General features: G+C 46.5%; 3 protein-coding genes across 3 annotated transcripts in view; 1 reads left to right on the top strand and 2 right to left on the bottom strand.

The window, feature by feature from the left end:
* LOC135815780 (protein C-mannosyl-transferase DPY19L3-like) overlaps positions 1–9828 on the bottom strand; it is a 24084-nt gene extending 14256 nt beyond the window's left edge. Inside the window, exon 1 of the mRNA XM_065329119.1 lies at positions 9261–9828. Coding sequence (XP_065185191.1) covers positions 9261–9551 — 291 coding nt within the window. The 5' untranslated portion in view covers positions 9552–9828. The remainder of the gene's footprint in view (positions 1–9260) is intronic.
* Positions 9829–10078: 250 nt separating this feature from the next.
* On the top strand, positions 10079–11345 carry LOC135815782 (6-phosphogluconolactonase-like). Its single transcript, XM_065329122.1, has one exon. It carries the CDS (start codon positions 10171–10173, stop codon positions 10918–10920), a length of 750 nt encoding a protein of 249 aa, XP_065185194.1. The 5' UTR covers positions 10079–10170; the 3' UTR covers positions 10921–11345.
* LOC135815781 (HEAT repeat-containing protein 3-like) lies at positions 11193–25241 on the bottom strand. The gene is made up of 16 exons (XM_065329120.1): positions 25026–25241; positions 21419–21591; positions 20760–20847; positions 16960–17117; positions 16670–16779; positions 16269–16415; positions 15590–15729; positions 15234–15266; positions 14965–15040; positions 14583–14767; positions 14100–14182; positions 13323–13456; positions 13057–13133; positions 12691–12837; positions 12346–12525; positions 11193–12064 (listed from the first exon to the last, which is right to left on the bottom strand). The coding sequence occupies exons 1-16, from the start codon at positions 25149–25151 to the stop codon at positions 11951–11953; spliced, it is 1971 nt and encodes a 656-aa protein (XP_065185192.1). The 5' UTR covers positions 25152–25241; the 3' UTR covers positions 11193–11950.
* Between the last annotated feature and the right edge of the window lie 1294 nt (positions 25242–26535).

Genomic DNA, 26535 nt, shown 5'->3' on the forward strand with positions numbered 1-26535 from the left:
CACCTGTCGAATGGGGAAGTGCGAGATTCTAGCGCACGTCCGGCGTCCGAATCCGTATCGCTGATGCTAAACTTAGAACCCTCTGCCTCGACAGCACCCCACTGTACTGGCAGCGAAACTCGCTTGAAAGGCACATGTGCACAATCGAACTCGAAGTGAAAAGGACTGGTAAACGGGACGTGTCGGACAAGTGTTGGAGTACTAGAGAGTAGAGTGCTGCTTGCAGTTCGCATGTATTGTTTGCATGGACACTTGCTGGGCAAATCATGCCGAATGTATGACCGATTGTCTACTTCCCCAGCATGCACATCGTGTAGATCTACCATGGTGTTACTGTATCCCTTCATTGAATTGGTAGTTCGTACCTGCGCACTGCACATAACTTGTCATAAGCGGAGTGATCATGGTGATACTACCATGTACTACAGATAGGGCCTAGGCAAGGGACTTCTTTTCATGCACTGACTCCGCAGAATGGTTCGGCAACGTCAAAGATCCTAGCAAAACCATGAAAACGGACAAACTAAAATGCTGTTCAGATCAGTAGTACATGTACAGCAACAACCGGAACGCGACCTACGTAACCCTGACAAACAGCCGAGTCAGTGCAGTACGACTACAACTCCAAGTCCAGGTTTCTTTTCTCCGTCCCAAGTGCACGACATACTGATACTTGAAGTTCAAGTGGCAGTGTAGGCACTGACTCGACTACCCGTCTGTCCGCAAGAGGTTGGATTTGGAGTGTGGCACCTGGTACAGCGGACCTGAGTGGTAGATCTACATGACTGTACTGCTTTTCTGTACAATGACTGCTCGGTTCGGCTAGCGCAAAGACTACAAGCGAATCGTGTAGGCTGTGTGTGGTATTGACGAATTTATTAGCCAAGCTTCTAGGCCAGGGTGTCTTCGAAGCTGGGCCGCCACGCGAACAGATCAGTGGTTCCCGAAGAGGTAGGTGCGCCCAGCTATCGCCAGACTAAATCAAAAGTAGAAGACAGAATTCTTGCCAACGGTTGGGGCTTGTGCTCGGCATAACACGACGCGAGAGAGCGCGGGCGCGCACCGAAAGTTGACAGCTCCCAAAAGCTCGAGAAGAGCCTAAGAGTAAGAGCACCGCTACATACATGCCTCGTCAGTAGAACACGATCGGTTTATTGCAGGTACATGGTGCCGTGCTGGCCGCCTCAAGAGACTGCTTTCACTTATCCTGGTCCTGGTCCTGGTCAGTGGTCGCATACGCCTGCTGGCTGAGTAGAGTACTAAAGATACTTTTGTCTTTGTCGCGTTGCAACCGCGCCACTTTACTGTAACTGCATGAAAAATGCACGTCGAGCAGCAGGCCGAAAGGAACCCCCCCCCCCCAAGCACAACCAGGCAAAAGAAACACGTCGTAACAGTCGCTAAACTCAGTCAGTCAGTCAGTGCAGTGGTCGATGTCAAGGCAGAAGTGAAACATAACAAGTACGTACTGGCAGCACAAGCACAGGTACGTAATGAAAATGCACGCCAAGGTCTTGTGTTGTAAAAAAGAGTTGCGACCTCTGCGCCTTGGGGAAACGGCCAGGGAATCTCCCCGATGCGACCAAAAACTCGGTCTACTCATGCTTGGCCCGGCACGTACGTACACACAGACTACTGTAGTGTTGTCACGCCATGAGTCATGACTCACGAGGCTCGAGAAAAGGCACCAGTTACTGTTATTTGTACGTGTAACTACTTACTTCAAATGAAGGGTCTACAATGGAGGATAGGAGGCGGGAGGCCTAGGAGTAGGACTGCCATCTACCGCCATGATTTCGCCTCCTATGACTGAGTTGGACACAACGTCCAATACGTATAATTATAACATCAAAATATGACCACAGAACAATGGCTTCAACTAAGTTTCTTCAAGACTCCACATTAGCCACAAAAGTAGATCTAGGCTCCGTGGTCACTATTTGAGTGGCACACATTGTGACAAAGTGATCCGCAGGAATTTAATTAATCAAACCATCCTGAGGATCCCAGAGCCTACATGCCCGGAGTGCATGTATGCGTGAACCTCCAGTGGCAACTGAAACATCACTCGAACTTACTTCTGTGCAAAGTTGCTATGTTCGCTATGGTATTGCACACTGTGTTTCTTTTTAAATAACACGGAGGAATGATTGAGTTGTCCTCATCCCTACGAACATCACCACCCTCGAGGATCAAGGTTCAAATGCTGCTCCTAGCCGCTTTAGACTTCAAGTTAGCGGTGTGAGGCGAGTAGATCAGACTTACCATAACGTAGGCAACAATCTGAAATCCCATCCGCTGTATCCATGTTAACCTTGTGCGCAACATCGTACTCCAGATATACATGTACAACCCAACAAAGAATAGCACCACACTCAGGACCACTGATACATGTACTGCGGTGCAGGTTGCCATCACATGCTAGGTTTTTTTCTCGTGTGAACAGTGGACTCACTTCCAATGTGCATGCATCGACCCGTGTGTTCTACAGCTATTCAAGGAGAACCAAGTAATCATTTCTGCACGGGGTTAGGGGTCGTCGCAAAAGTTTTGTTGTTCCTGAAACGAATATCATTCGGGGGGGGGGGGGGAGGAGGAGGGTGGGAGCCAAAATCTCAAAGTCGACCGACACTGTACAGATGTACATGCATGCAATTTTCGTCGTCCAGCACAGCAAGCTGCTACGTTCATTTCGGGGGGGGGGGGTCCCGAGTACGAAATTACTCCCCAGGCTTTGTGACATCACCAATGATGATCACCCACATAACACGCAGATACTGCTGGCCTGTGTCTGGTGATCCTCATAGTCAAACTCAAAAGTACCATGAGAACCATCAACAGGCTAACATAATCTAACCATCTGGAAAATTTCCTGATCTTCAGAAAGCCTGTTTAATCTTCACAACGCACGGCACACTTTCAGCATTACTAACGGAACACAATAAAGCAAGAAGGAAGGATGTTTGAGTGTGAAGTCACACAGCACTAGTACTGGTGCTTATCACTCCCTTAGTATTGACTCCCATCGATTTTTGCCATACCTAAGCAGTCAAATATTCCTGCATATTTCACTCCTTAGGGCTATATTGACCGCTTATATTTGACTCCTTTTTAGCGATTGAACACAGGCTTTGGCTAGTCGTGATAAATCTAATATTGACTTCGTACTTGGTCAGTATAGGAAATAAAAGACGTCGTAAAAGACCTCGGCTTCGCCTCGGTCTTTTACTCAGCTTTTATTTCCTATATTGACCTCGTACTCAGTCAATATTAGATACATACTAAGAGCAAGAGGTGGAGCAGGGCACTTCTGGATGTAACAATGATATGATAGGGATCTTTGTCTCAATCAAAGGTATCATGTTGGCCCTCATTTCCCAAGGCACCTCCACAAGCAGTCCCACTGAGACTTGTTTGTGCCAGAGATGGAAGAATGATACTGCTAGTACTAGTAGTGGTATGGACTACAACAATACAAGTGTGACTGAGTCTGGAACACCGTGCACTTGGATGGGTGACAAGCAGCCCCATGATTGCACTGTAACTCAGGCACTAGTACCTACACACCCACGCTGATTGACTGATGTTAGAAGGAGCAGGACCAAGGACATCCCACAACAATGGGGTGAGAGTGTGTAGCCAGCTGCCCATGTGATGCGAAGTGCCGCTACATGCTGTAACAAAGACTATAGGCTGGGAGTATAGCCATTCAGACTATAGGCTGGGAGTATAGCCATTCAGACTATAGGCTGGGAGTATAGCCATTCAGACTATGGAAGGAAAGCGGCAAGGTCAGAAAAACTAGGCTCTAGCACTACAAATTTATGTCACTAAGCGATAATTACGGAAATTACCATGGATGGCATTCGGGGGACAATGAACAACACCATATCCTTTACATTTACCTCCTCTGCTATCATCTGCGCCAGACCGGGATCCCAGACAAGCATGACATGTATGCAGACAACTTTGAGTACTCAGCCACCAAACCCAAGTGAGCACTTAGCACAAACACTACCGGCACAAGTGTCCCACACACAATGGTTCATCCCAAACAGACACCAAGTACCAGCGGAGTACAACAGTAGTGCACCCTGCTTCCATGCCATGTCCTGCCTACCCAAGAAAGAGCCCTAATGTTGAAGCAGCTGCTTGCTTGCCTTTGGAAAAAGTGCCATCCTGAATACCTCGTATACTGACGCAGATAGTGTGAATACAAGCCACCGAGACAATGGCATGCAGTACAGGCACTTGAAGGATGACATGCACTACCCTTAGGGCCTATACACCTAGCTTACGCTGGGTGGATTGTAGTGCAGTGGTCCATACCTCCTCTTTACCCCCGTATTACACTTTAGTCTTTACTACGGGCCAGGAGTAGCAATAATGGAGACTTTCTCCTGAAATCCCACCTTACAGATAAACTCATCCTACATGTAAGGCTAGTGGCCTAGAGACTGTAGAGGCTATGACTGTATGAGTACATCATCATGGCCAGTGTAATCACTGACATCAGCAGACATGGTCAGCATAGGGCCACTCAATACAGTCATTAGTCTCCCGTATAAGTGTGTCCCATATGGTGCAGTGGTATGTGCAGCGATTTCCAATCGATAGATTGCGGGTTCGATTCCCGACGATTATGGTCACACACGTCTTTCTTCTCTTTCTCAGACTCTTCCTGACTTTTCTTTCATTCTCCTGGGTGGTTACCAACAGCCAGTGCATGCCGGAGTATGTGGTGTGATGTGTGTGCGGGAAAAAAAAAAAAAATGAAAAAGACCAAAAAAGGGATTCACTGGCCAGAAAATGTCACTCCAAATAGCTGTATGGTGTAGACCAGGCTGAATAGTGACGGTCAATTCTTCAGCCTTGCAAGCTGTTGAATGGTGTAATCCCAGCACAAGTTGCTATGGCTTCTGCCGTAGCATTGCTATCATCGCCTCCGGCGATGGGCGTCAAAGGTCAAAGGTATAAGCCATTTTACTGCACTGGACCATAAGCTCTGAAATGAACATCTGCCATGCTCCGGCATCCAGACTCAAGCACTGATGACAGTGATGAGACCATGGACATCCTACAATGGAAGGCAAAGTTGGTAAGCTGATTGGCTCTTTTCCAGGCAAATGCCCTCCAGTCCTGATCTTAGACTGCTGGGTGACACTTGCACACAATACATACATTCAGCATGTCACTCACGGGCAGTAAAGTCAAGGTCTAGACTAGTCTCCACTGACAGTAAGTGTTACTTGATTCAGCTGACCATTGGCATCCTCTCACCATTGCTACACTCAGCTGTTGCTACTACTGTGACTAATGCTTGACAATGGTGTATGCCTTCTGTTCTTTGCTGGCTTTACTAAACTGTTCTGTTAAAATTAACCCAATCATTCAAGGCATGCCAACGCGAACAATCTAATTATAATATACAGTCGTCCCTCTCTAATCCGGCACTTTATAATCCAGCACCCTCGATAAACCAGCACAATTTTCAGTAGCCAAAATGTCCTCTTCATGCACATTGCAGCAGTAAATCAGATTTGTTAATCCAGCACCCTCCCTAATCCAGCAGATTTTCGTGGCACAAATGGTGCCGGATTATAGAGGGACCACTGTACATGTAATACGTAATAACTTTTTTAAAGTTATTACGTATTACATGTATATTATAATTAGATTGTTCGCGTTGGCATGCCTTGAATGATTGGGTTAATTTTAACAGAACAGTTTAGTAAAGCCAGCAAAGAACAGAGTGAACAAAAGCAGCACTGGATGCCCCAAGACTGAAGACAAAGCCCACTGACTGTGTTACCCACCAACCAGGATGAACCCAGTGTGGTGCCCTCCAATCTAGTCAGCCTGTAGCCAGTATCGGGAAGCCCTGCAGCAATTCCAATCACAATAGCACTGAAATAGCTGATTATAGTTCACCCCGAGCACTCAATCTTCTCTGTTCCTGGCTGAAGTGAGTTCAAATCTGTCACAGTACACTGAGTAGGTAGTGGCCAAGCTCCTCTAGACATTCACACTCTTGAACAAGGAACTCCAGAGAGTGGCCCGGCCAGTTCCAGTGGGGAAGGCAGGGGACTCATTCAAAACCATGGCCTTGAATGTCACTGACAGTCCACCACAACTGTATTGTGGGATAAGACCAAACTCCAAAGTGTTGAGACTGGCACCAGGACAAGTAACACTCCCACTAGGAGTTACTTAGTACTACATGTACTACTTCAGTACAGTGCACACTAGAGCCAACTGAGCACTCCATACTACATGACTGTATCCAGGTCTGGTTTACCACATACGGCAGAGTGGAGTGGCAACTATTACTTTACAAGACTGCACCATCTGCAGTGTGGGAGATACTGACTACTCCAGCATGACCATGTGCGGACATGGCCATACTGCGTCACAGAAGGCACTGTCACTTTTCCCTACCAAACCCAGCCATCCACCAAGTAAAAGTACAAGTAGTTATCAAAACCTTTGTACCCATATCGATAAAGTAGGCCATGATGACATGTACTTCAAAATACTTTATTATGTAGTTCATTGTGATCACATCCACAAAGTATGAACGTCAGTCCTTATCGCAGCATGATACACTTGATATGCCATGTAAGGGAGCATCTCATAAGTTCGCACTTTTTTTGTGAACGTAACGCATTTCGAATAGACTTTACCCCCCTACCTCCCCCCACTATTTGAAAGTCTTATCGCACATTTTCAGTGTAGATCTACTGTACTGTACATATCCATGCCATGGTATACACAATCATGTACAATGTTCATGTACATGGACATGAACATGAATGTTTTGCTAGTGTCGAAGTACATACAGTAGTACGGCATCTACTGAGTACAAGTAAGTTACATGCTTAGTTCAATCAATGACATGTACACACACATAAACAGAGTTCCTCCACAACGACTGTACTGTCAAAGCTGGCCAGGTACACTGTTTGATCAGGCTGGTGTGACATTTGACACCTCTGAGTAGCCTGCATGCGTGTATTGTAGTGCAAGGGTTAGATCTACACCTAAAACACACCCGGTAGATCTACCCTGCTGTCTGAAGCGGTCTAGCACATGCACAGCACTGTATTGTACACATCCAGAAAATGTGCGAACTGTCCATTTTCTATCCGAAATGGGCGCTACCCCCCTACCCCCGTTTCGAAATGCGTTACGTTTAGAAACAAAATGCGAACTTATGAGATGCTCCCTAAGGAAGGATCAGTGTGCATGTATGTATCCGTTCGGTGTGTGTGTACACGTATGCACTGAACTGACAAGTAACAGTGCATGTACGATACTGCCTGTAATACTGACGAGATACTATTATGTACGGGTCGTATAACTGCCACGAATACTATAGTACTGAAGTATGTCTGAGCAGAAGACCGATATGTCACAGTGGGTTATTGATGTTCATAGACATAGATCCTGTTATATCGGGTTCAGCAAAGCACAATCACAGGGTCGGAGAAAACTACCATTACAAGTACATCTGGAAGAACAGTTCGAAAGCAAGCAAGGCGCGGGAAAAGAACACCGCTCCACTAGAAGTTATGCAGATTCAGAGACCGCGCATGCGGACTGGTGTACACACAATAATGATGTCATGCAACTACACATACACTACAGTACAGATCCACCCTGCGCTAGTCTATCCTTATTTCCACACCATGATGCATGAGAGGCCTAACACAGCAAAATGACAATACGAGTTGGATAAAGATGCACAGTAGCAAGACTAGAGGTTCACCAAAGGAAGAAAACATCTCGCGCAAATTTTGAAGAGAGAAGAAACAAGGTTTTCACGAGGAAATGCGGTCTTGTACATATTGTGCGGTCGCCAAGAGTTTTTTCAAGATCAATTCTTCCAATAAACATATCCATACTTGTCAATCAACGGCTTATCAGATCCGGCAAACATTAACACTATTTTTCATGTACCCTACCACTTCCCTCAAGTACGGCTGACAGCGGACTTACTGGTCACTACCTGAACCTCTCTCATAGTAAAACTCTTATTATTTACACAAGGCTAATGCCAATGTGGCCATATAACAATCCAATCAACAATAAAAATGTCAATAATAGAATAATAGACTTGAATCATAATACGGCCAAAAAACACCACTGTGACTATGAGTTGGGGTCAGTCCACGTGCAATGCAAATGACACTCGATTTGTCGATCTACTGCACTGATACACCGTGAGCCGGTGTGTAGCTACCGAAAAGTACCGCAAGCGAGAGCGCTCCACTTCTTCCACCACCACCGTTTTGGAGGCCGTGTTTACTGTTTTTGGAGATAGGGTGGATGACCAAGACCTGTCTAAAGGTCAAACGGCACTCACAACGTACAGACCTTACTCATTGGCGCAGTCAATCTGTACTCCTGGGTTTACCATTGAAGCGGATGCAGACCGCGAGTTGGTGAAGTGCCATGTGTGAACTTCAGCTAAATTCACTCAGGTTCTCACACCGTTTTACCTGAGTTGCGCTCTGCCACACGATTTTGCGTTCACTTGCCGAAATCATCAATGTAGGATTCTCTAGTGAGACAGGGCGCAGCACTTTACGGTATGACATGTACCACTCACTGTACAGTGTACTACTAGTATACTATAGCTTGCATCCATACATATACATCACACTCAACTACAGATTGCTGCCAGCACTTTCTACAGTGGCATAGTCACCACACATTGCAGAGCACATCACTAACCAACCTAGGCAACTAACTTCACGTGAAAGTACATTGTATGCGAGACTCTGTGTTCTTCGTCCGGAGGTGTAGCTGACGAATTTTCGCACTCGAGTTCGCATACACTTTTCAGCTCGCGAACTCGAGAGCATTCGCAGAATTCGTCTGGAAAATCAGTTGGAACACGACTAGCGGCTTCGTATCAGGACAGTCATAAGTTTACTGCGGTGTAATGTCTGGAGTCTGGACACATGTATGACCTGTTAACATCATGCAAGGGCACTAATGAAATCCTGTTTCCTAATCCTCTCCAAGATGTGAATTTCACCGCAGAGTTTTGACTTTCATTTAATTATAAGTGCGCACCAGAATGCGAAATACGTCTTCCTAAACCTCCGTAATAAAGAATGCGGTTCTGATGCCAAAGTAACGTATACTGTAAGCCATATGGTGTCGCTAACGCAAGTCATTGCTAACGCTCGCATCTTGTTTTCGCGTCGCCAAATACGAAGTAAGAAGTCTGTGAATTCATGAATATCACTCACCTCGATCCTGGTGAAGTACATTTGATTCTCGTGCAGCTGTGACATGAAATACGCATGTGCACAGCCCATCATTAGCGCCACTAGAAGTCCAACGATGCAGTATAGCGATTGCCATAGCGACGGCCACCCAGAACTGTTCGTTGTTTGTGTTTGCCTCGGCTCCTGTGGTTGGTCTGAAGGGCTGTTCACTGAAGCGCCCGAGGAATCGTCAGTCGACGTGGCTTTGTCCTGTTCCGACTTTTCAGACTTGGCTGGAACCGGTTCGTTCTGCTCCCCTTTCCTATGCCTCATTTCGCCAGTGTATCGTAGCCACAGACCGCGAGCTAACAAAAACTGCAAAACTACCGTGAAATTATTATCCACAAACTCAACTGGTCAGAACTGGCAATGTGTTTTTTTCATTGGAACCCACTGAATTCTAAGCAACGCCAATAGGCGACAAAATAAATGCTTCGGAAATGGCTTGTTCTGCAGGGTGAATACGACTCCCTAGCCCTGGTGATTGTTTTTGGATGGAGCGACTACGTAGATCTACACTCCGGCAGTCCACCCAGTTTCCATGAACATCTGCCGTTGATTTTCACTTCTTTTTGTTTCCTTGAACTGCAGCTAGCGGTCACGTGCAGTAGGCTTCATCATAGCGTGCAGTCGACTTTGTTCGTACGATCCGGTTTTGATCGTGTCCGACGGCGCGCCGGGCGCGCGCCCGGAGTAGCGCTGCATGCATGTCTTATTTGTGGTATCCCTTGGAAACAAGATGTGGCATCAGACTCACAAAATAATGTACGGGGAAAGAGAAAAAGCCTTTCATCAAAAATATTAATTTTCTTGACAAGAAGGCAACTATTTGAGCCTGGATCGAATCGTTGAACCTTCCTTGGCCTTGGGTGCTTCGCGTGACGGAATAAACATGTCTTCAAGACAGATCCAAATTTCGGCATCAGAACAGAATCTGATCGATTCCGTAGCTGAGCTGATCATCAAGGAAGCTCAGAAAGCCAAAGATAACCACGGCTACTTTTCGATTGGATTCTCTGGGGGAAGCATTGTCAAGATCGTTTCAGCTGGCTTGTTGAATCGCCAGGCGGAAATCGATTGGACCACGTGGAGGGTATTCTTCTGTGACGAACGGTACGTACCACTGGACGCTGCCGATAGCAATTCGAAGGCTGTGAAGGATGGCTTCCTCAGCAAAGTTCCTGTCAAGCCAGAACAAATCTTTGACTTGAATCCGGCACTCGAGCTCAGTGCCGCAGCTGCCGACTACAGTAGCAAAGTACAGTCTGTGCATGGGTCTGAGGGTTTGCCGAAGTTCGATCTGCTTTTGCTGGGTATGGGACCGGATGGACACACTTGCTCTCTCTTCCCTGGCCACGCTCTGCTGGATGAGAAAGATCTCATTGTTGCATCAATTTCTGATTCACCGAAACCACCACCGCAGCGCATCACGCTAACGCTGCCCGTGGTGAACAATGCACGAGTGGCTGCCTTCATTGCGGCAGGTGCGGGCAAAGCTCCAATGGTTCGCCGCGTCCTGGAGCCAGGCGCAGGAGAGGACATCTTGCCAGCTGGACGCGTACAACCAAGCGACGGTCAACTGATCTGGTATCTGGACGGCGGCTCAGCTGCAGAGCTCAAACAGCCACAGCCAAACCTATGAATGTTGTCCACGCCATCACAGTACCCCAAACCTGGATAGCCACCGAACACTAAAATCTGTGCTTCAATTTTGATGATGATACTGATGACATTGCAGCAGCCACCATTGACACTCACACTTCAATTTGTAGGTTGTGCGCGGTAGTTTCTCTTCCGCAAACTCACTTCGTTAGACCCGGACTATTTCCTAGCTGGCTAGGTTCATGTAGAGAATTTCAGCTCGTAATTCAGTTTGCATTATGTGCACACTCGCCATTCGGAAAAACAATCAGCTCAAGTGTTACATTGCTACAGCAGTGCTGCTCCGAAATTGCAATTGCCTTATTCAATAAGCACCAGGGAAGAACTTGTAGCAGGCACTTCATTCCGAAAAAAAAGAAGGTAAAAGCGTATCTTTATCTTCAAGAAAAATGATTTTAACTGTTATGTGGAGACTTGCAAAGAAATAATTGCTTAGCGGTATGGGATTTAAAAAAAACTTCAACATGAGCGCAACAGATAAGAGACCCGTCGCCCCCAAGCCTTGCAGGAACAGCAGACAACCGAATGGAGCCGTTTGCTCGGAAGATGTACTGCCAGTAGAGTACCAAGCAGCAATTCATTGTCTGCGTTCTCTCACTACGGCGGCAGCAGCTATCCGCGCTCACTGTCACTCTTCATGGCCTGCCGGGCAGCCCCAACGTCCATCTCCCAGCATGACGTTCTGCCTGCAATGGCCTCCTTCGCTAGCAGCGATCCCAAGACACGGCATACTTGTCTGAACAGCTGGTGATGCACCGCAATGAGGCAACAAGTACACACACCGGAGGGCGACAAGGCCGCAGAGATACCGCTGGCACATGTCTCCTGTTTGTCACGAGCCACCACTTCATCAACCTGGTGTGTGTGTGTGTGTGTGTGTGTGTTTCTCCTGGCGACAGGACGTACACGATCACACCTTCAAGGTGCACAGGGATTTATAGTTTATACCACCTTGTCACGACTAAACATTCCTTCCGCTTGCCACAGGCAACTCAACAGACGTATCATGGCTATGCTGCACCCTTGCTTTTCTTGGCCATGTACTTTAGAAAGCGCACCAGATTTAGATGAGCGGACTGCAACACTGGGTAATCGCGGCCCACTGAGCGAGGACCTTGACGTAGCTGCAGAGACGAAGAGAATCAACACACAGACAGCAGCTGAGAAGGTTACTAACATGAGTCGTTACATGACGTACGATTTTACAAGTTACAGAATTAATAATAACTTATCACAACTCTGCGCATGTGAAGTCCGTCAGACTGATATTTCTGCATGTGTAAGATCCATGCAAGAGTGTAAGCAACAGACACCACGAGAGCACTGGCGAAATAACGACGTGTGACATGTGTGTGTGTGTGTGTGTGCGCGCGCGCACACAATGTCCAGATTCTCTACGGCTTACCTGGGTCTTGAGCTTGGGTGCAAGCTGCCGAAGGCTAGCCAGCATACCGGACGCAGCCACGGCAGCATCACCCACCTCTCCGCCATCGGCAAACACATCAAAGACACCATCCAGTGCTTCGCTGACTGCACGCACTGACGTTGCATGACTGGCAGAGTCCACAAAGCATTTGGCCATCACCTAAAGCAAAGATGAAAAGGACAATAAGTGCCTTGGAAGACCAAGTCCCTTGGCAAACTAATGGAGATCAACAAAATAGCCTACACCCTTCTCTTCCCCACCAAGCACGCTGCTATTACCATCCTAGCCTGTGAACTGCATGGCATACAGACCACGGTCACTTACTGTCAGAGTGTCCAGCTGGCCAGGCTGAGCAAGAAGTATGCCACCCAGCACGGTTAGAGTGGCCAAGACGTTGATCTTCACGTCCTGCGCGTTACTGGCCACCATGCATGCCTGGCATAGGGCATGTACGTGCTCCACAGGTACGCACTGCATACCAGCACAAACAACACAAAGGAGAGTTGGGAGCAGTTTAAAACATACTTCGAGTGTTTTACATCATACTGCTGCTTTTAAAAAGGACAAAATAACCTAACCGTTACGAGAATATCGTACAAGTACACACAAAGTTACAACCTACAAGAGCAGGGTACATTGAAAAGAGCACTGTAACAGTACATAAAGTAGTAAAGCAGACAAAAAACTGACCGACTGAGTTTTTTTCAGGAGCACCGCCGTCGACCTAAGCGTGCCAGTAAGAGCCTCGAGCAAACCACTGGAAACACCTACAGAAGACGGAACAAGAAAAGCAACTACCGTACTAAGAACTCAGCAATACTCCATGTACTGTTGTACTAGAATTTGAGGGGAGTAGAATGCGGTGGAGGCAGCAGTGATGGAAGCAGTGAACACTTCGCATGCACAGCATTTATGCCAAAGAGACGGGCAATTTCAATGAATGCAGTTCCTCTCACCTGGCTGATTGGCGGCGTTGAATACCATTGTCCAGAGTTTGAGCAGGGTATCCGCTGTGCCAATAGCCTCCACAGGCAATGCAGAGGAGAGTGCCTGCAGGGTAGTCAACGCCCGGCATTGCACTCGCTCACACCTGATGCAACATTCAACACACACCACACCAAGAGGTTGAATCGATGTTGGCATTTGAATTACTGAAGTACTAGTACAGTTGTTGTGACAATGAACAGTACAGGTTTCTCAGCTACCGCACGTGTCATAAGTTGAATGTGACATCCTGCAAAAGAATACTACACTATGGATACCACTGAAACACAGCACAAGAGTGTGGCACGACAAGAATACGCACACGTTGGCACTGGTCAGTGATGTGAACGACCTACATGACTGTACTGCTATGGGTCTCACTGGTCAGCAGATCTCCCAGCTGCATCAACTAGCATGGTGGAATAATTGTAATTCTACTAGAATATTTTCAGTATACCCAACTCGCAACACACTAACAGTCCTTGGCTACACCACGTACAGTTGAAATTGTCCAAATTTTCACCCAGGTGGGCATCATCAGGGATGATGATCCCTGATGATGCCCTCCTGGGTGAAAATTTGGACAATTTCAACTGTACGTGGTGTAGCCAAGGACTGTTAGTGTGTTGCGAGTTGGGTATACTGAAAATATGACAAGGCTACAGTGGAGTTTCAAAGTTCTACTAGAATACATGCCCATATGCCGTAGTAGGCAAAACAGCTGCAGGTAGGTACCGGGCGACACTCACCTGCCTAGAACTGTTCGACCTGCCTCACTGCATGCCAGCATCTGCACAAGATGGGACGGCACGCCTTCGCACTTCTCAGCAACCTGTCAACAGGCACAGACCACACATGCGCATTACAGGGACAGGAATTCACATGCGTACGTGATATGCAAACAAATTCACGATTTGCGTAAGGCTCACTTGGACCGGGTTTTCCGCATCCGCAGGAACGCCACCACCCTCTGGGATCAAGGACCAGATGCAGCTCCTAAAGCGGTGAGAGGTGCTTAGATCAGACCAACCACAAAGGGGTCAAAGACCGAAAATCCCATTTGATGCATCTGCACTATGCAAAGCAGATGTACAAATAGCCTACGGTCTAAAAATACAGTCGTACTGTACTGTACTCGCAAACCGGGAAAATACTTGCGCGTCTGAAAACGTTCGAAGTTCACTCTAGCTGGCCATCATGCTAACACCAAAGCAACGATCAGCTCAACCAACCTTGGCCAACAGTTGATGTTCGCTGAGAGCACTGGAAAGGTGCTTGACCACAATGGAAGATGTTATTCCGTTGCTCGCTACAGACTGTGTGGCATCCTCCGGGTCATCGGCCACTTCCTCATCCTCCATATCGGCATCAGCATCACCAGCATCCTCCCATTCCTCATCTTCGTCATCACCACCATCTGCAGATGCAAAGGGAATAACATAGAACCTATTGTCAAGGCATGTCCAACACAACAACAGCAGCTGGACACGAGCTTATGTATTTTTGACGCCAACATCATAAATCCGTCCCTCAATGCTCAACTCGGCACAAGCCAAAAACACGGCTCGCTTGGTGTGACTGCAGGCTTAGCGCTAGAGGCTTGAACTCCCTCACCTTCAATGCTACATAAGTTCGTCATGATCTCCAGAACAGTCTGCTGTGCTGATAAGACACTCTTCAGCAACTTAATCTGAATGGACACACACACACACACACACGCACACACACACACACACACACACACACACACACACACACACACACACACCAGAAATCATAACTCTACCAATACAGTCACGTTCATTTTAACAATGACAAGCACACAAACTAGCGACCACAACACAAAAGACGTCCATTGACATGATCAAAGTCTTGCAACTTACATCAGAACTCTCCTCCTGGTTTTCTTCGTTCATCTGGAAACCAACAAATAAGTATACCAAGAAACAACCAAGAAACATAAGCACAAGCACTACTTAGTATCACTCTCCACCACTAGCCACCTGGTACCAAACATGATAACATGTGTGAATGTACTTCCAAAATTTCCCTTGACCAAAGATGAAGAGTCACCCGCGCGGTGAAACGTCCCACACCATCAGCACGAGGTCACTCACATTCACTATCTTTGGATTAGGCCCTTCTTGAGATGCTCATACAGATAGTGTTTCCAGCGGAAATAACTTGGAATAGCACATGTACATGTGTACAAAGGTCACACAGTACAGCATACACTTACTCCAACAAGACTGGCCGACACACGAGATATGCCAGTGTTGCCATCGATCTGCAGAGCGTGTGCAGTGACGGAGAAGACGATCGGCAACAGCGATAGCTGAACATCCGATGAAGAATTCGGAACTAAATTCGATAGTGTACCTGTGTAGGGAGCAGGAGAGAAAGACAACCCAGGATGAACTGATGGGAGACAGTGTGCATGCTTGAAGACCCTACCAAAAACACATGTCAGATACATGAGTCCAAGTCTAACAGCCAAACAGGGGACAGAAAGGCTCTGTGGTTGCAACTCAGAGGCTCATGTACAACCGAGCAATCATCAGACAACATGATAATGGTGCGTATGCCGGTATCTGTGTGGGGACTGGGTGCCGACTGTGTCAAGAATTGCAAGTCCAAGTCTAACAACAGTACAGCCAGTATCCGAAAATTGGCATGTGAATACCGGTACGCGTACTACAGTATGTGAATAGTGAATACTAAGGCAAATTAGACCATCCAGATACTTCGAAGTACATGTACTTTGAAGTAGCAAGAAGCATTGCTCTTGCATGTTGGGAGTTTGAAGTGCCAGAACTTCACTTGCACATATACTAGTACTTTGCCACAACCAGGCAACACTGTTCTTGTACTGCATAGGACATATATACTCTGCCGAACAGCTACAACCTGCAACATACATGCCAGCATCGCCTGTAGGTGAGCGTTCGCCTCCGTTGGCGCCAGGGATGTTGCAAGGCTGGTCAAATGCTGGATCAGGGCAGGCGTTGAGAGAATGATGTTGGCAGCGGCTGGATTGTTCTCACTGACCGTCCCTAGACACTGCGCTGCAGAGCGGTCAAGAGACAAAGATATAGAAGAACAAAGCATCCCTTGAAACACTCGCAAGCAGCTATAGAACTAATCAAAGGTGCACAAACACACCTACCCACACACACAGACACACACACACACACACACATGCACATGCACGTGTGCAAACTACTCTACTCTTGCCCGCACCCACACACCAACAACAAACAGGCAGATGCTGATACACACGTGATACACACGAACAAGTACAACCTTGCACTACACCTACCTGCTGCTGATACGACAGCATCTGAGAACTGAGATGGCTGTACACACTCAATGACTGATGAAAGCAGGCCTTCTCGGTTGAACACTTCAACAGCTACAGGGCTCGCCTCACTGAATGCAGTGAAAAACACAAGAAGGTGAACATGGAGTCAAACGCATTACATGTACTGGAGTTTACCAAAACAGCCACGAGCCAACGCACGGGGATGTGTTAAAATGAGACGTTTTGTTTTGTTTTACTCGAAGTATGTATTCCAACTCATGGCGATACAATTTGCCAAGCTAACTCACATCAGGTTCAGGAGAAGATGTAGCGTCTGCTCAACGCAGCTCGACAGGCGGTCAGCTGCAAATGCTTTGTCCTTAGCTTCCACAGCAGAACCAGCAACTGCTACTGCTGCTGCTGCAGTAGCATCGGAAGCACCTGGCTCCTTCAGCTCACCAAAAGCCTAGAGCGACAAAAGAAACAGGAACAAGTGTGAAATTTAAACAAAGAAGGTCATGTGTACGGAAAATTACATTGTTGGCATTAGCATTAGGGGTGAAACGAGTATCTATTTTGACCAATCGATCACTCATTCATAATATTCGATCGAGCATCCGATTATTTCGAGTATTTTATCAAAATTCAAAAGCGCAAGATTTGTGAGTTCTCGACCAATTCGGAAGAAATTATCTGTGAACATGGAACAAAAGTCGCCAACATCTTGTACAGAGTGTAAAGTAACGATTTCATCAGTACTTTCATATTATCTCATAACTATTTACTATTACTAACGTTACTTGCCGTGGTGATCGCATCGTCTAAGTCATAAAATACTGACTCAAAGGCATGCACAAGGCATGCATACCATGAGACAAGCGGTACAACAAAAGCTTTTGAAAAATAGAATGCCAATACTAAAAAAAGCAATCGAGTGCAAATTTTCGAATACTCGCTCGTTTGAAATTTTCGAACGAATACTCGAATGTTCGAACTAATCGTTTCACCCCTAATTAGCATCCATCTGTATCTGTGCCTCCTCTGCAGGAGGACACATGTACAGAAGCCAGGGCAAGTGGACACACCCATTCCAAAAGACACTGCCCACCCGAAGCAGCTGGACTACATTAAAAAACGTTTCGGCACATGACCATCATCAGCTACAAAGAATGATCAGTGTCTTTGGGAATGGGTGCGTCCACCTGACTAGTCTTCTTACTTTGCCGAAACTGCAAGAAGTGTCGAAACCTCTCCTTACTTCGCTGATATACTAGTAGACAATAACCGACGTTCCACAAATTATTATTATTATTACTCACACATATCCGCCGGATGAGTACGCGTGGCCCATGCACCATGGGGACCCACGAATACAAACCAGCATATGTTCCCTCAGCAATACAAGCAAGCAAGCACGCAAAGATAAATGAGAGCCCAGGCAGCGAAAACAAAACGAAGAGAGATGAGGACATAGGCAACGAAAACAATTCCAAAGCATAGCCAGGGATTGAATGTGTGCATCTGGGTACGACAGTTAACACGGCTAGTGCAGCCGTACAGAGCGCAGCAGCATGAAAATACAAAAGTGCCACAGCAGCAGCCAAGAGTGTGCAAACACTAAAAAAGAAGATCAGTCCATGAAAAAATTATTGTCGCCACAGGTAGACATCTCCGGCAAGAATGCATGCGTGCGCACGAGTAGGCAGGCAGGCATGTCAGATGTAATCGTATTATTATGGCCAGGCTAATTAACAGTGCTGTTTCGCAATGAATTCCATCGGCATTAAATGCCGATGGAATTCATCATGCGCCACCTTCCGAAGCTGGGCTAGGCCAGGTCGCGACAGAAGCACAAGCCCCAGCTTCTCCCGACAATCCAGTGAGAGAGTGGTTAGCAGTGTTGTTCTTGGTCTGCCTATCCTTCCCCGCAAGGCACCAGAAGCAGCAAAATCGAGAGCGACCTGTGGCGGTGCCCCTGATGGTATCCGGAGCACATGCCCCAGGAAGCTCCATCACCTCGCCGCGATCTCCTTGGAGATGGGTTGGGTGCGACAGCGGTTGTAGAGTTCCGTGTTTTTGATTATATTTGGATACTTAATACGGAGTAGCGAGCGGAGGTGACGGCGGTGGCAAACGTCCAGAGACGTTCTGAGTGCCTCAGTGAGGCCCCAGGTAGCGCAGTTGTAAAGCAAAATGCTTAGAACGTAGCAATTGTACAGCCTCAGCTTCAACGTTAGGGAGATCCCTGATGACTGTAGAAGGCTTTGCATCCGGCCAAATGACTGCGATGCAAGAACCATTCGGTGTTTGATGTCCTCGGCAGTACCAGCTCTCGATCCAACCGACGTTGCCATCCGCCATTCTTCTTTCCCTCTTTTTTCCAGGTCTGCATCGAGGTAGAAGTGGGTCCGTTCAGTTTTCGCACCGTTGACCATCAATTGGTGTTCTGGCATCTTCAGCACGCATACGTCATGGGTTTGTTCAAGATTTTGGTCATTTTCATCGAGGAAGTCAAGATCATCTGCGTACTGAAGTTCAGGGATAGACGGTGCTAGACCTGTACTTTCTCTTCGGAACTGATGTCTCAGCTGCTGCAGAACATGTTCAAAGTAGCACGTAAACAGGACAGGGCTCAGGCAATCTCCCTGTGGTGTGCCAATGCCAGATTGAAAGGCGTCTGCAGTCTGTCCGCATACTCGAACACTGAGCGTTGTGTCTACAAGCAGCGTTGAGACCATGGCTCGAGCATCAGGTACGCCAGGCGCTGCAGTGAGGATTGATTCAAGCAGGCTGTTTCTATGCGGAGTGTCAAAGGCCTTGGAGAGGTCAATGCCCAGCTTGTTGAATGACCACTGCTTATTTTCTACTAAACTGCTGAGAATACGAAGAGTGAATACAATATCACTCGTCGACCGGCCTGGTCTGTACGCACTCTGTGAGGATGGCAGGTACTGTTCCACCTGGTGTTGAATCCGTCGCAGTGTGATACTTGACAGGATCTTTCTAACTGAATTCAGAAGAACAATTGGATATTTTTTTGGTTTTGGGTGCTGACAAGCCCATGACATTTCTCTCTCTCCTCTTCTCTTTCATCGTCTTTCATCCCTCAGCCATGACTCCACAAATTAACAATTTTTTTAAAGATTTAGAATTTATGTAAAATAGAGGGAAACACAATGGAACGAGTTCGGAAGCAACTATCCACCACTGTAATAAGGTAATAAGCAGTCAGAAAGTGCGATAACACGGCACAAAACTGCCAGGCTATTGAGACATTCAACGATCCGAGACCTAGCTCTAACACATCTCCGGTGCGCAAACCAGCAGCCTTCCAACTTGGAAGGTTCAAGGTTAGGTAGGACCGAAGAGTCAGAGTCAGGTCGTTGAATGTCTCAGTAGCCTGTCCGTTTTGTGCCCTGTTATCGCACTTTTTGACTGCTTATTACCTTATTACAGTCGTGGATAGTTGCTTCATAACTCGTTCCATTGTGTTTTTCGACTATTTTACATTTACTGCTGGCTCAGTATCTGAGCTAAATTTAGAATATAGATAATACCAAGAGTATATAACCCCCAAGAGTGTGCAACTCCTGATACCCTTTCTATGGGGTACGCCGACGGCGAAAACTCACATCACGTGGTGCAGTGTCGCAGTTGTACGTTTCCAGCCCGTTTTTAGCGAGCAGCGGAGTACTAAAAAAAGCACCCTCTGACAGAAACTCACTGCGCGTATGCAAATCCCCAGCATGATCACGGCAGATTTTCGGATTGCGCGCACGCTATCCTACGTTTGTACGTAGTACAAAGGTATCTGAGACACGTGATGTGAATTTTCGCCGTCGGAGACCCCATATGCAGAGTTGCACACTCTTGGGGGGTTATATACTCTTGATAATACCTTTCACAACCCTCAGTTCCAGCAAGGCTAAAAGTAGATGCCTGGCAGATAACATAAGCATGCCCTCAGAATAGCATCATAACTCTACATAGAGACAATGCAATTAGCATTAGAGGCGTTTGGCATGGAGTGGCATCCCAACCACTGACAAGCTACACAACACAAAGCGTACACAGTGGAGGCATTCGCATAACACCGCAATAGGCTGACCTGCACAAACAATGCGATGACTGGCGTCATCACATCTGCCGCTATCATCTGCTCGCAGGCCTTCTCGTTCTGGCAGAGCGACAGGTTCCTGTACGTAAACATAGCGCACAAAATTAAATCGGCTACAAGAGCAGCTAAACAGGACATACAACTTGTTGCATCTCTGAGCCAACACTTCCCAATGAACTACAAGAGACAAAGAACAATGTTTATTGGAAATTGACTGCACCGCACGCAAATTCTAGCCTGCTACGTCACAATACAAATACATGTAGCCGTCCAATAGAGTACAGAGATTGCTTCGTATTGAGTGGTATCATAAGAACTGGTCTGCCACATCATACAAAACGTACATGTAGTATATGATGATAAGTTGATAACTCAATACGAAGCATATCAAGGCTTGAAGTCAAGCGATGACGTAGAGTGGCATCATAAGAACTGGTCCGCCACACCATACAAAATGTACATGTATGTGATGATATCATTCAAATAGCCTCCAACGAAAGCCTGAAAACTCCGGCATAGCACTGTGGCCACTCCAATACAACAGTTCACACAGCCACCAAACTAAAGCAGACTGAAATAATTTACGGAGGACGGGTTTCCTAGAGTGTCAAGAGCATAATGTTTCGCCTAGGTCTTGACGAACAACTTACCGCAGTGCTCCAGCTGCAGCTTCTCTCACAGATCGGTCAGGGTCAACAAGCAATGGACCTATCTTGCGCACAAGATCCTCTTCCAAAAGTCGTGTTGCCGACTCCTCGTCCAAGACGATATTGGCCAGTGAGAGGCATGAGCAGTGCCTCTCTTCAAGGGATGGACTAGCAAGCTGGAAAATCAATCCACATACAACAAGAAAACTTGTTGTGACTTCCGGTTGAGCCGAACAACAGTACAGCCACACTACAAGAGCTTGATCACCCACAGGATGACATTCCGGGAAAGAACCAGGCAGAATATGAGTACAGTACAACAGTTGATAGATTAACCATACAATAGGAGCTAGATGTCATTGGTGGATTCTTTGCCGCGTGCCTACAGGACCTGCTGTCCAGTAGCAGCGCCCAAGCTGCTGACATCAGCAAATCTGATAGTGTGAGTGTACCGTAAAGTACTGCGAGAACGCCCCGTCTCGCAACAGCACCCCACCTTGATTGTACAGCCAGAGAAAGGAAAATCGCATGACAGAGTGCAACTAAGTGTGTACGGTATGAGAACCTTTGTGTACTAAGGTCACGCTTAGCATGTTGCCGTGTGGAGCTCACATATCCGTTCCAAGGTAAACTGAGTACAGATTGACTGCACAGCGTGCTATGTGGGTACAAGGTACTTGCCATATGACCTAACAGACAGGACACCACCTCTGAACACAACCACAGAAGGGAGCAAATGGCAGGGCGCTCTCGTGGTACTTAACGTTACAAGCAAAGTTGCTCATGTCGAGCCAGAGCTCTGATCCCCAGCCAGTTGGCACACCACGGTCACTAGGTAACCCAGTCATGGCATTGGGCGGACACTCGGGAACAATCATGAAACATTGATGTAAAACACTTTTTTTGAATTTGAGAGCGGATGCAAAGGCTGGGCTACGCAAGGAGAAGAAAAGAGACCACTGACAACAACAGCGTCACTCTTATCTGTACATGTAGTTGAGGAGAGAACAAGTTTGCCAATCTGTTTGCCAATCTGTTTTCCCATCGGTTGTGTGGTGAGTGCTGTTTGCCACTAAGTATAAAGTGCTGGCGATAGTTGTTCAGTCTCTAGCTAAATCAGTCTCTCTACTCTGCTCGCAGACCATTTTTGGATTGTCCCTTTGGTCAACTTAGCCTCCTTCGTCCTCCCGGTGAGTTTTTGCTGCTGTGGTTAGTCCCCTTCTCATGGTCTATATCGTACTTGTGCTTCGTTTCAACCCGCGCTGCTCTCTATTGGCTCCATGGCTGTGTGAGCTATGATGCCGGTGTCATTCTTGTATTGCGTATCACGTGTATTGATGGGTGCTTGCTGTCTGCAGTTTTTGGAGCTCCGCCCCAATCTGTCTTTGAATGTGTCCTTTGAAGCAGATAATGGATCAACATGGCCACTAACGAATGTGTCGATCTAGCGCTTCTGACCTTTGAGAACTTGCAAAACCTTGCCACCTGGAGCGGATTACAGAAAACTGACTCACTTTCCCGGCCCGACCGTGTGGCAGCGCTCGGAAAGGAGGGAATCGGTTCTAACCCCGCTACCGGAGGTACGTCCGCTAATTTAGGAGAGATAAACTCCAACTTGGCAGCATTGTCGTCTATGGTTCTTGAACTCACGAAGGAATTGTTGGCCATTAGAATGGGCAGAGATGATACTATTTCCTCACTACAAGTTGAAATTGCACAGCTCAAGCGGGAAATGGAAAGCTTGCGGGTTTCTGGGATGCCGTATTCTAATTCAAGTAGTTGTACCGTACACAGTCCCAAGCCCAGCATGCCTGAACAAGCATCTGTAGTATTAGGAGCTACCACATATGCACCCCACACAAGCACTCAGGTACCTGGCACAGGCTCGTACACCCATGTGCTTGCCCACGGATCCGCACCCTCTCGTGCACAAAAGCCTCCAACGGCGGCCACGAGGCATGACCAGAACCGTTCTGAACATGTCGTACCTGCTCCTGCGCAGTCCATGCAGCAGAAGCAACCAAACATGGATCCTCTCAGGTGAAGTACAACTTCAACGTACCAGAAACCGCGCCGCGCCCTACACGGCCTGAGAAGTCTGAACTCTGTGGTGCAAAGCACATCAAGCGTTCAGCACTCTATGTGGGCAGAATAGATCCAGGATGCTGCTCTGAAGCAATCGGCACCTGGTGCAAAAATCGCGAGGTCGAAATTATATCATGCAGTATCTCCGAATCGAAGGACTTCGGCACAGCTTACGCTCACGTGGTAATAGATGCGGAAGACTTCAGCAAGGTAATGACCGAAGACTTCTGGACCAAGGTCACAGTTCGGCCCTGGAGGTTCAGCTCTGATACCCTTTAACGATAATCCTGAACTGTCATGCTTAAACAAACCAACATACACAACGATGCAGCAACAACGACTAAATCCCAACGCCCATGTATTCACCCCACAATCGAAACTAGCCCACCCGCTCTATCCCGCTCAGCCCTCCTCTGGCCGACCCGCACACATTGCATGTTTCAATGCTAGATCAATTAAGAATAAGCATGGAGAACTTTCCGAGTTCATCGAGCAGTACAAGCCCGACGTCATTGGCATCACTGAAACATGGCTGTCTCAGCCTAACTCCCTTGTAGTTCCAGGCTACGACTGTTACGGCCGTGACCGACCCAAAGCGGACAACAAGAAGAGCACTGATAGATTTAGGGGATTTGGAGGTGTCGCTCTTCTAGTCCGCTCGGATTTTCCAGGCACAGTTAAGCATCACACTGATCTACACCTACCCCAGCCATGTATTGCTTGGAATAAAATAAAATAAATAAATAAATGTCTGTAGAAAGGAAAAGGACATATGGATACGAGTTAAGAGTAACTCTCCATCACCGTAACTGGATACTATACACAGTCAGAAAGTGCAATAACTAGTTACAGTGACAGTTACAGTTATAACAGTTACAGTGATGGAGAGTTACTCTTAACTTGTATCCATATGTCCTTTTCCTTTCTACATTTATTTATGGCTCAACATCCGAGTTTCAAATAAATGTCTTTTCACGGAAAAAGTGTTCACTGGCATTTCGCGCATCACACCTACAGGGCAGAGTGCGCTTCATACATGTGTCAATTTGTGCATTTCATATGATGCCGACAGCAGTGCGCTTCATTCGTGTGTCAATTCGTGCAATTCATATGATGCCGGCAGCTTATATATATATGGGCATGCATGCAGTGAATGTATAAAGATTGGGTAGAACGACAGGATGATCAGCAAGTACTGTAGCATGGCGAAAAACAGAAATTTAGGTCTCATGAAAATCGGTTAGGAAACTTTAGAACTCATAAGTATTGTTATATTTCGTTTTTGCTACGTATAATGTCCGCCTCGCAAATTCTGCTTATTGCTATAATAAAGATTTTTTCACAAATGTTCTTCTTGTATAAGAAAAATCCCACGCATCGAACAGTTCTGAGCTTGATATCGACCAGCCCATCGATTCATTTGAGATCTGGTCGACGATCAGTAAACATTACCACAGTACGCCATAATAGTTCGACGACTGCAAGGACACACGCACGCACACACACGCACACATAGGCATAATACCTTTTGCAAAATTGACATTTCTGAAGTAGGCTGCACTGTGTCTGCCTCCTCAGCTTCCACAACACCTGTTGGATTCACGCGTGCGGCTTTTCTGCTCGCCATACTTCCTTTTTTCACCTTGCCCATCGCTATCCGTCAACCAAACACAAAGAGTTCTACTTTCCGAAATCAAGGATCAAAGTAATTTTGTTTCAAAAACTTGAGGAAATGAGGAAATGCAATCAATCAATCTTCTTTTTTTTACGCTTTTTGACACAGGATCTAGGATCGCGATGTACGAAATAATTGTTTCTTATCTCTTTTTTTTACATGGCTGTTTTCGTCAGGTCACAGGTCACCATGGTCACACATACTCGATTGTAATTGTACCAAGAGTACGAGTACTCGTACTTCGCAGAACTCGTAGAAATCAAGAGTACGTTTATGTACTCTTATCTTATAGGCCATTCACACGACGGGCAAACTTACTTTTATCGTACCGTTTCCAAGGATATTTACTCGGATACGATAAACTTGGACACACGCGAGCAACAGATTTTTTATCTTGGCCGAGACCCTTTTGCTCGCGATTATCTTTGCACGCCAGGAAAAGTGTCGGTTGTTGAAAGTGCGTACTGCAAATGCAGTACTTGAACAAAGGAAAATTCAAAATTTAACATTTCCCGGCATTTTCGGGGAGTCACTATGGATACATTGACGGTTGCAAAGTTTGCCCAGCACCGTGTGAACTGGATCACGGTTTGCCCGTGTTATCTTGGTCACACGCGTGCAAATGTTTGCACGTCGTGTGAATGGCCTATTAAGATCTTGCGAGTCTTGGTAGAATCTGTAGCTCAGCACGTGCATGGCCAAAGAAAATGAAAAAGAACAGAAAATGAGAAAGAACCAGGATCGGGAGTCGATTTTTGACTTTTGTCTCGTATCAGGTCAGGTCGGCTAGAGTAAACTACGCCGGTACGCACCTACTCGTCTCGATCGTCATCTTGAACGCATATCTTATTATAGCAATAAAAACTGCTTTATGGCAGTTTTCTAAAAAAAGTTATTGTGTTCTAGTCCATGGAACCTGTCTAAAAAGTAAGAAATTAACGAAATGTGATAGCCGAAAATTAAAATTTCACACAAAACCTCACAATAATCACAACACTTGAGGATCTTAGTTTAAACAAAATACTGCTTTCAACACTTGTTCACGGGTGACTTGTACTGCGCCAACATGCATGAATAGGAAAGAGGACCACGAGAGGAAAAGGTCTTCTCGCTTTTCATCCTGTGTGTGATTATTGTGAGGTTTTGTGTGAAATTTTAATTTTCGGCTATCACATTTCGTTAATTTCTTACTTTTTAGACAGGTTCCATGGACTAGAACACAATAACTTTTTTTAGAAAACTGCCATAAAGCAGTTTTTATTGCTATAATTTCTTTTGTTTTTTCTGTCACCAATCAATGGAATGCCCTATATCAATATGTAAATGATGGCCTTCACATCAATACCGTATTATACGCATG

The sequence above is a fragment of the Sycon ciliatum genome, chromosome 4, assembly GCF_964019385.1.
Source record: "Sycon ciliatum chromosome 4, ocSycCili1.1, whole genome shotgun sequence".
NCBI classification, from domain to species: domain Eukaryota; kingdom Metazoa; phylum Porifera; class Calcarea; order Leucosolenida; family Sycettidae; genus Sycon; species Sycon ciliatum.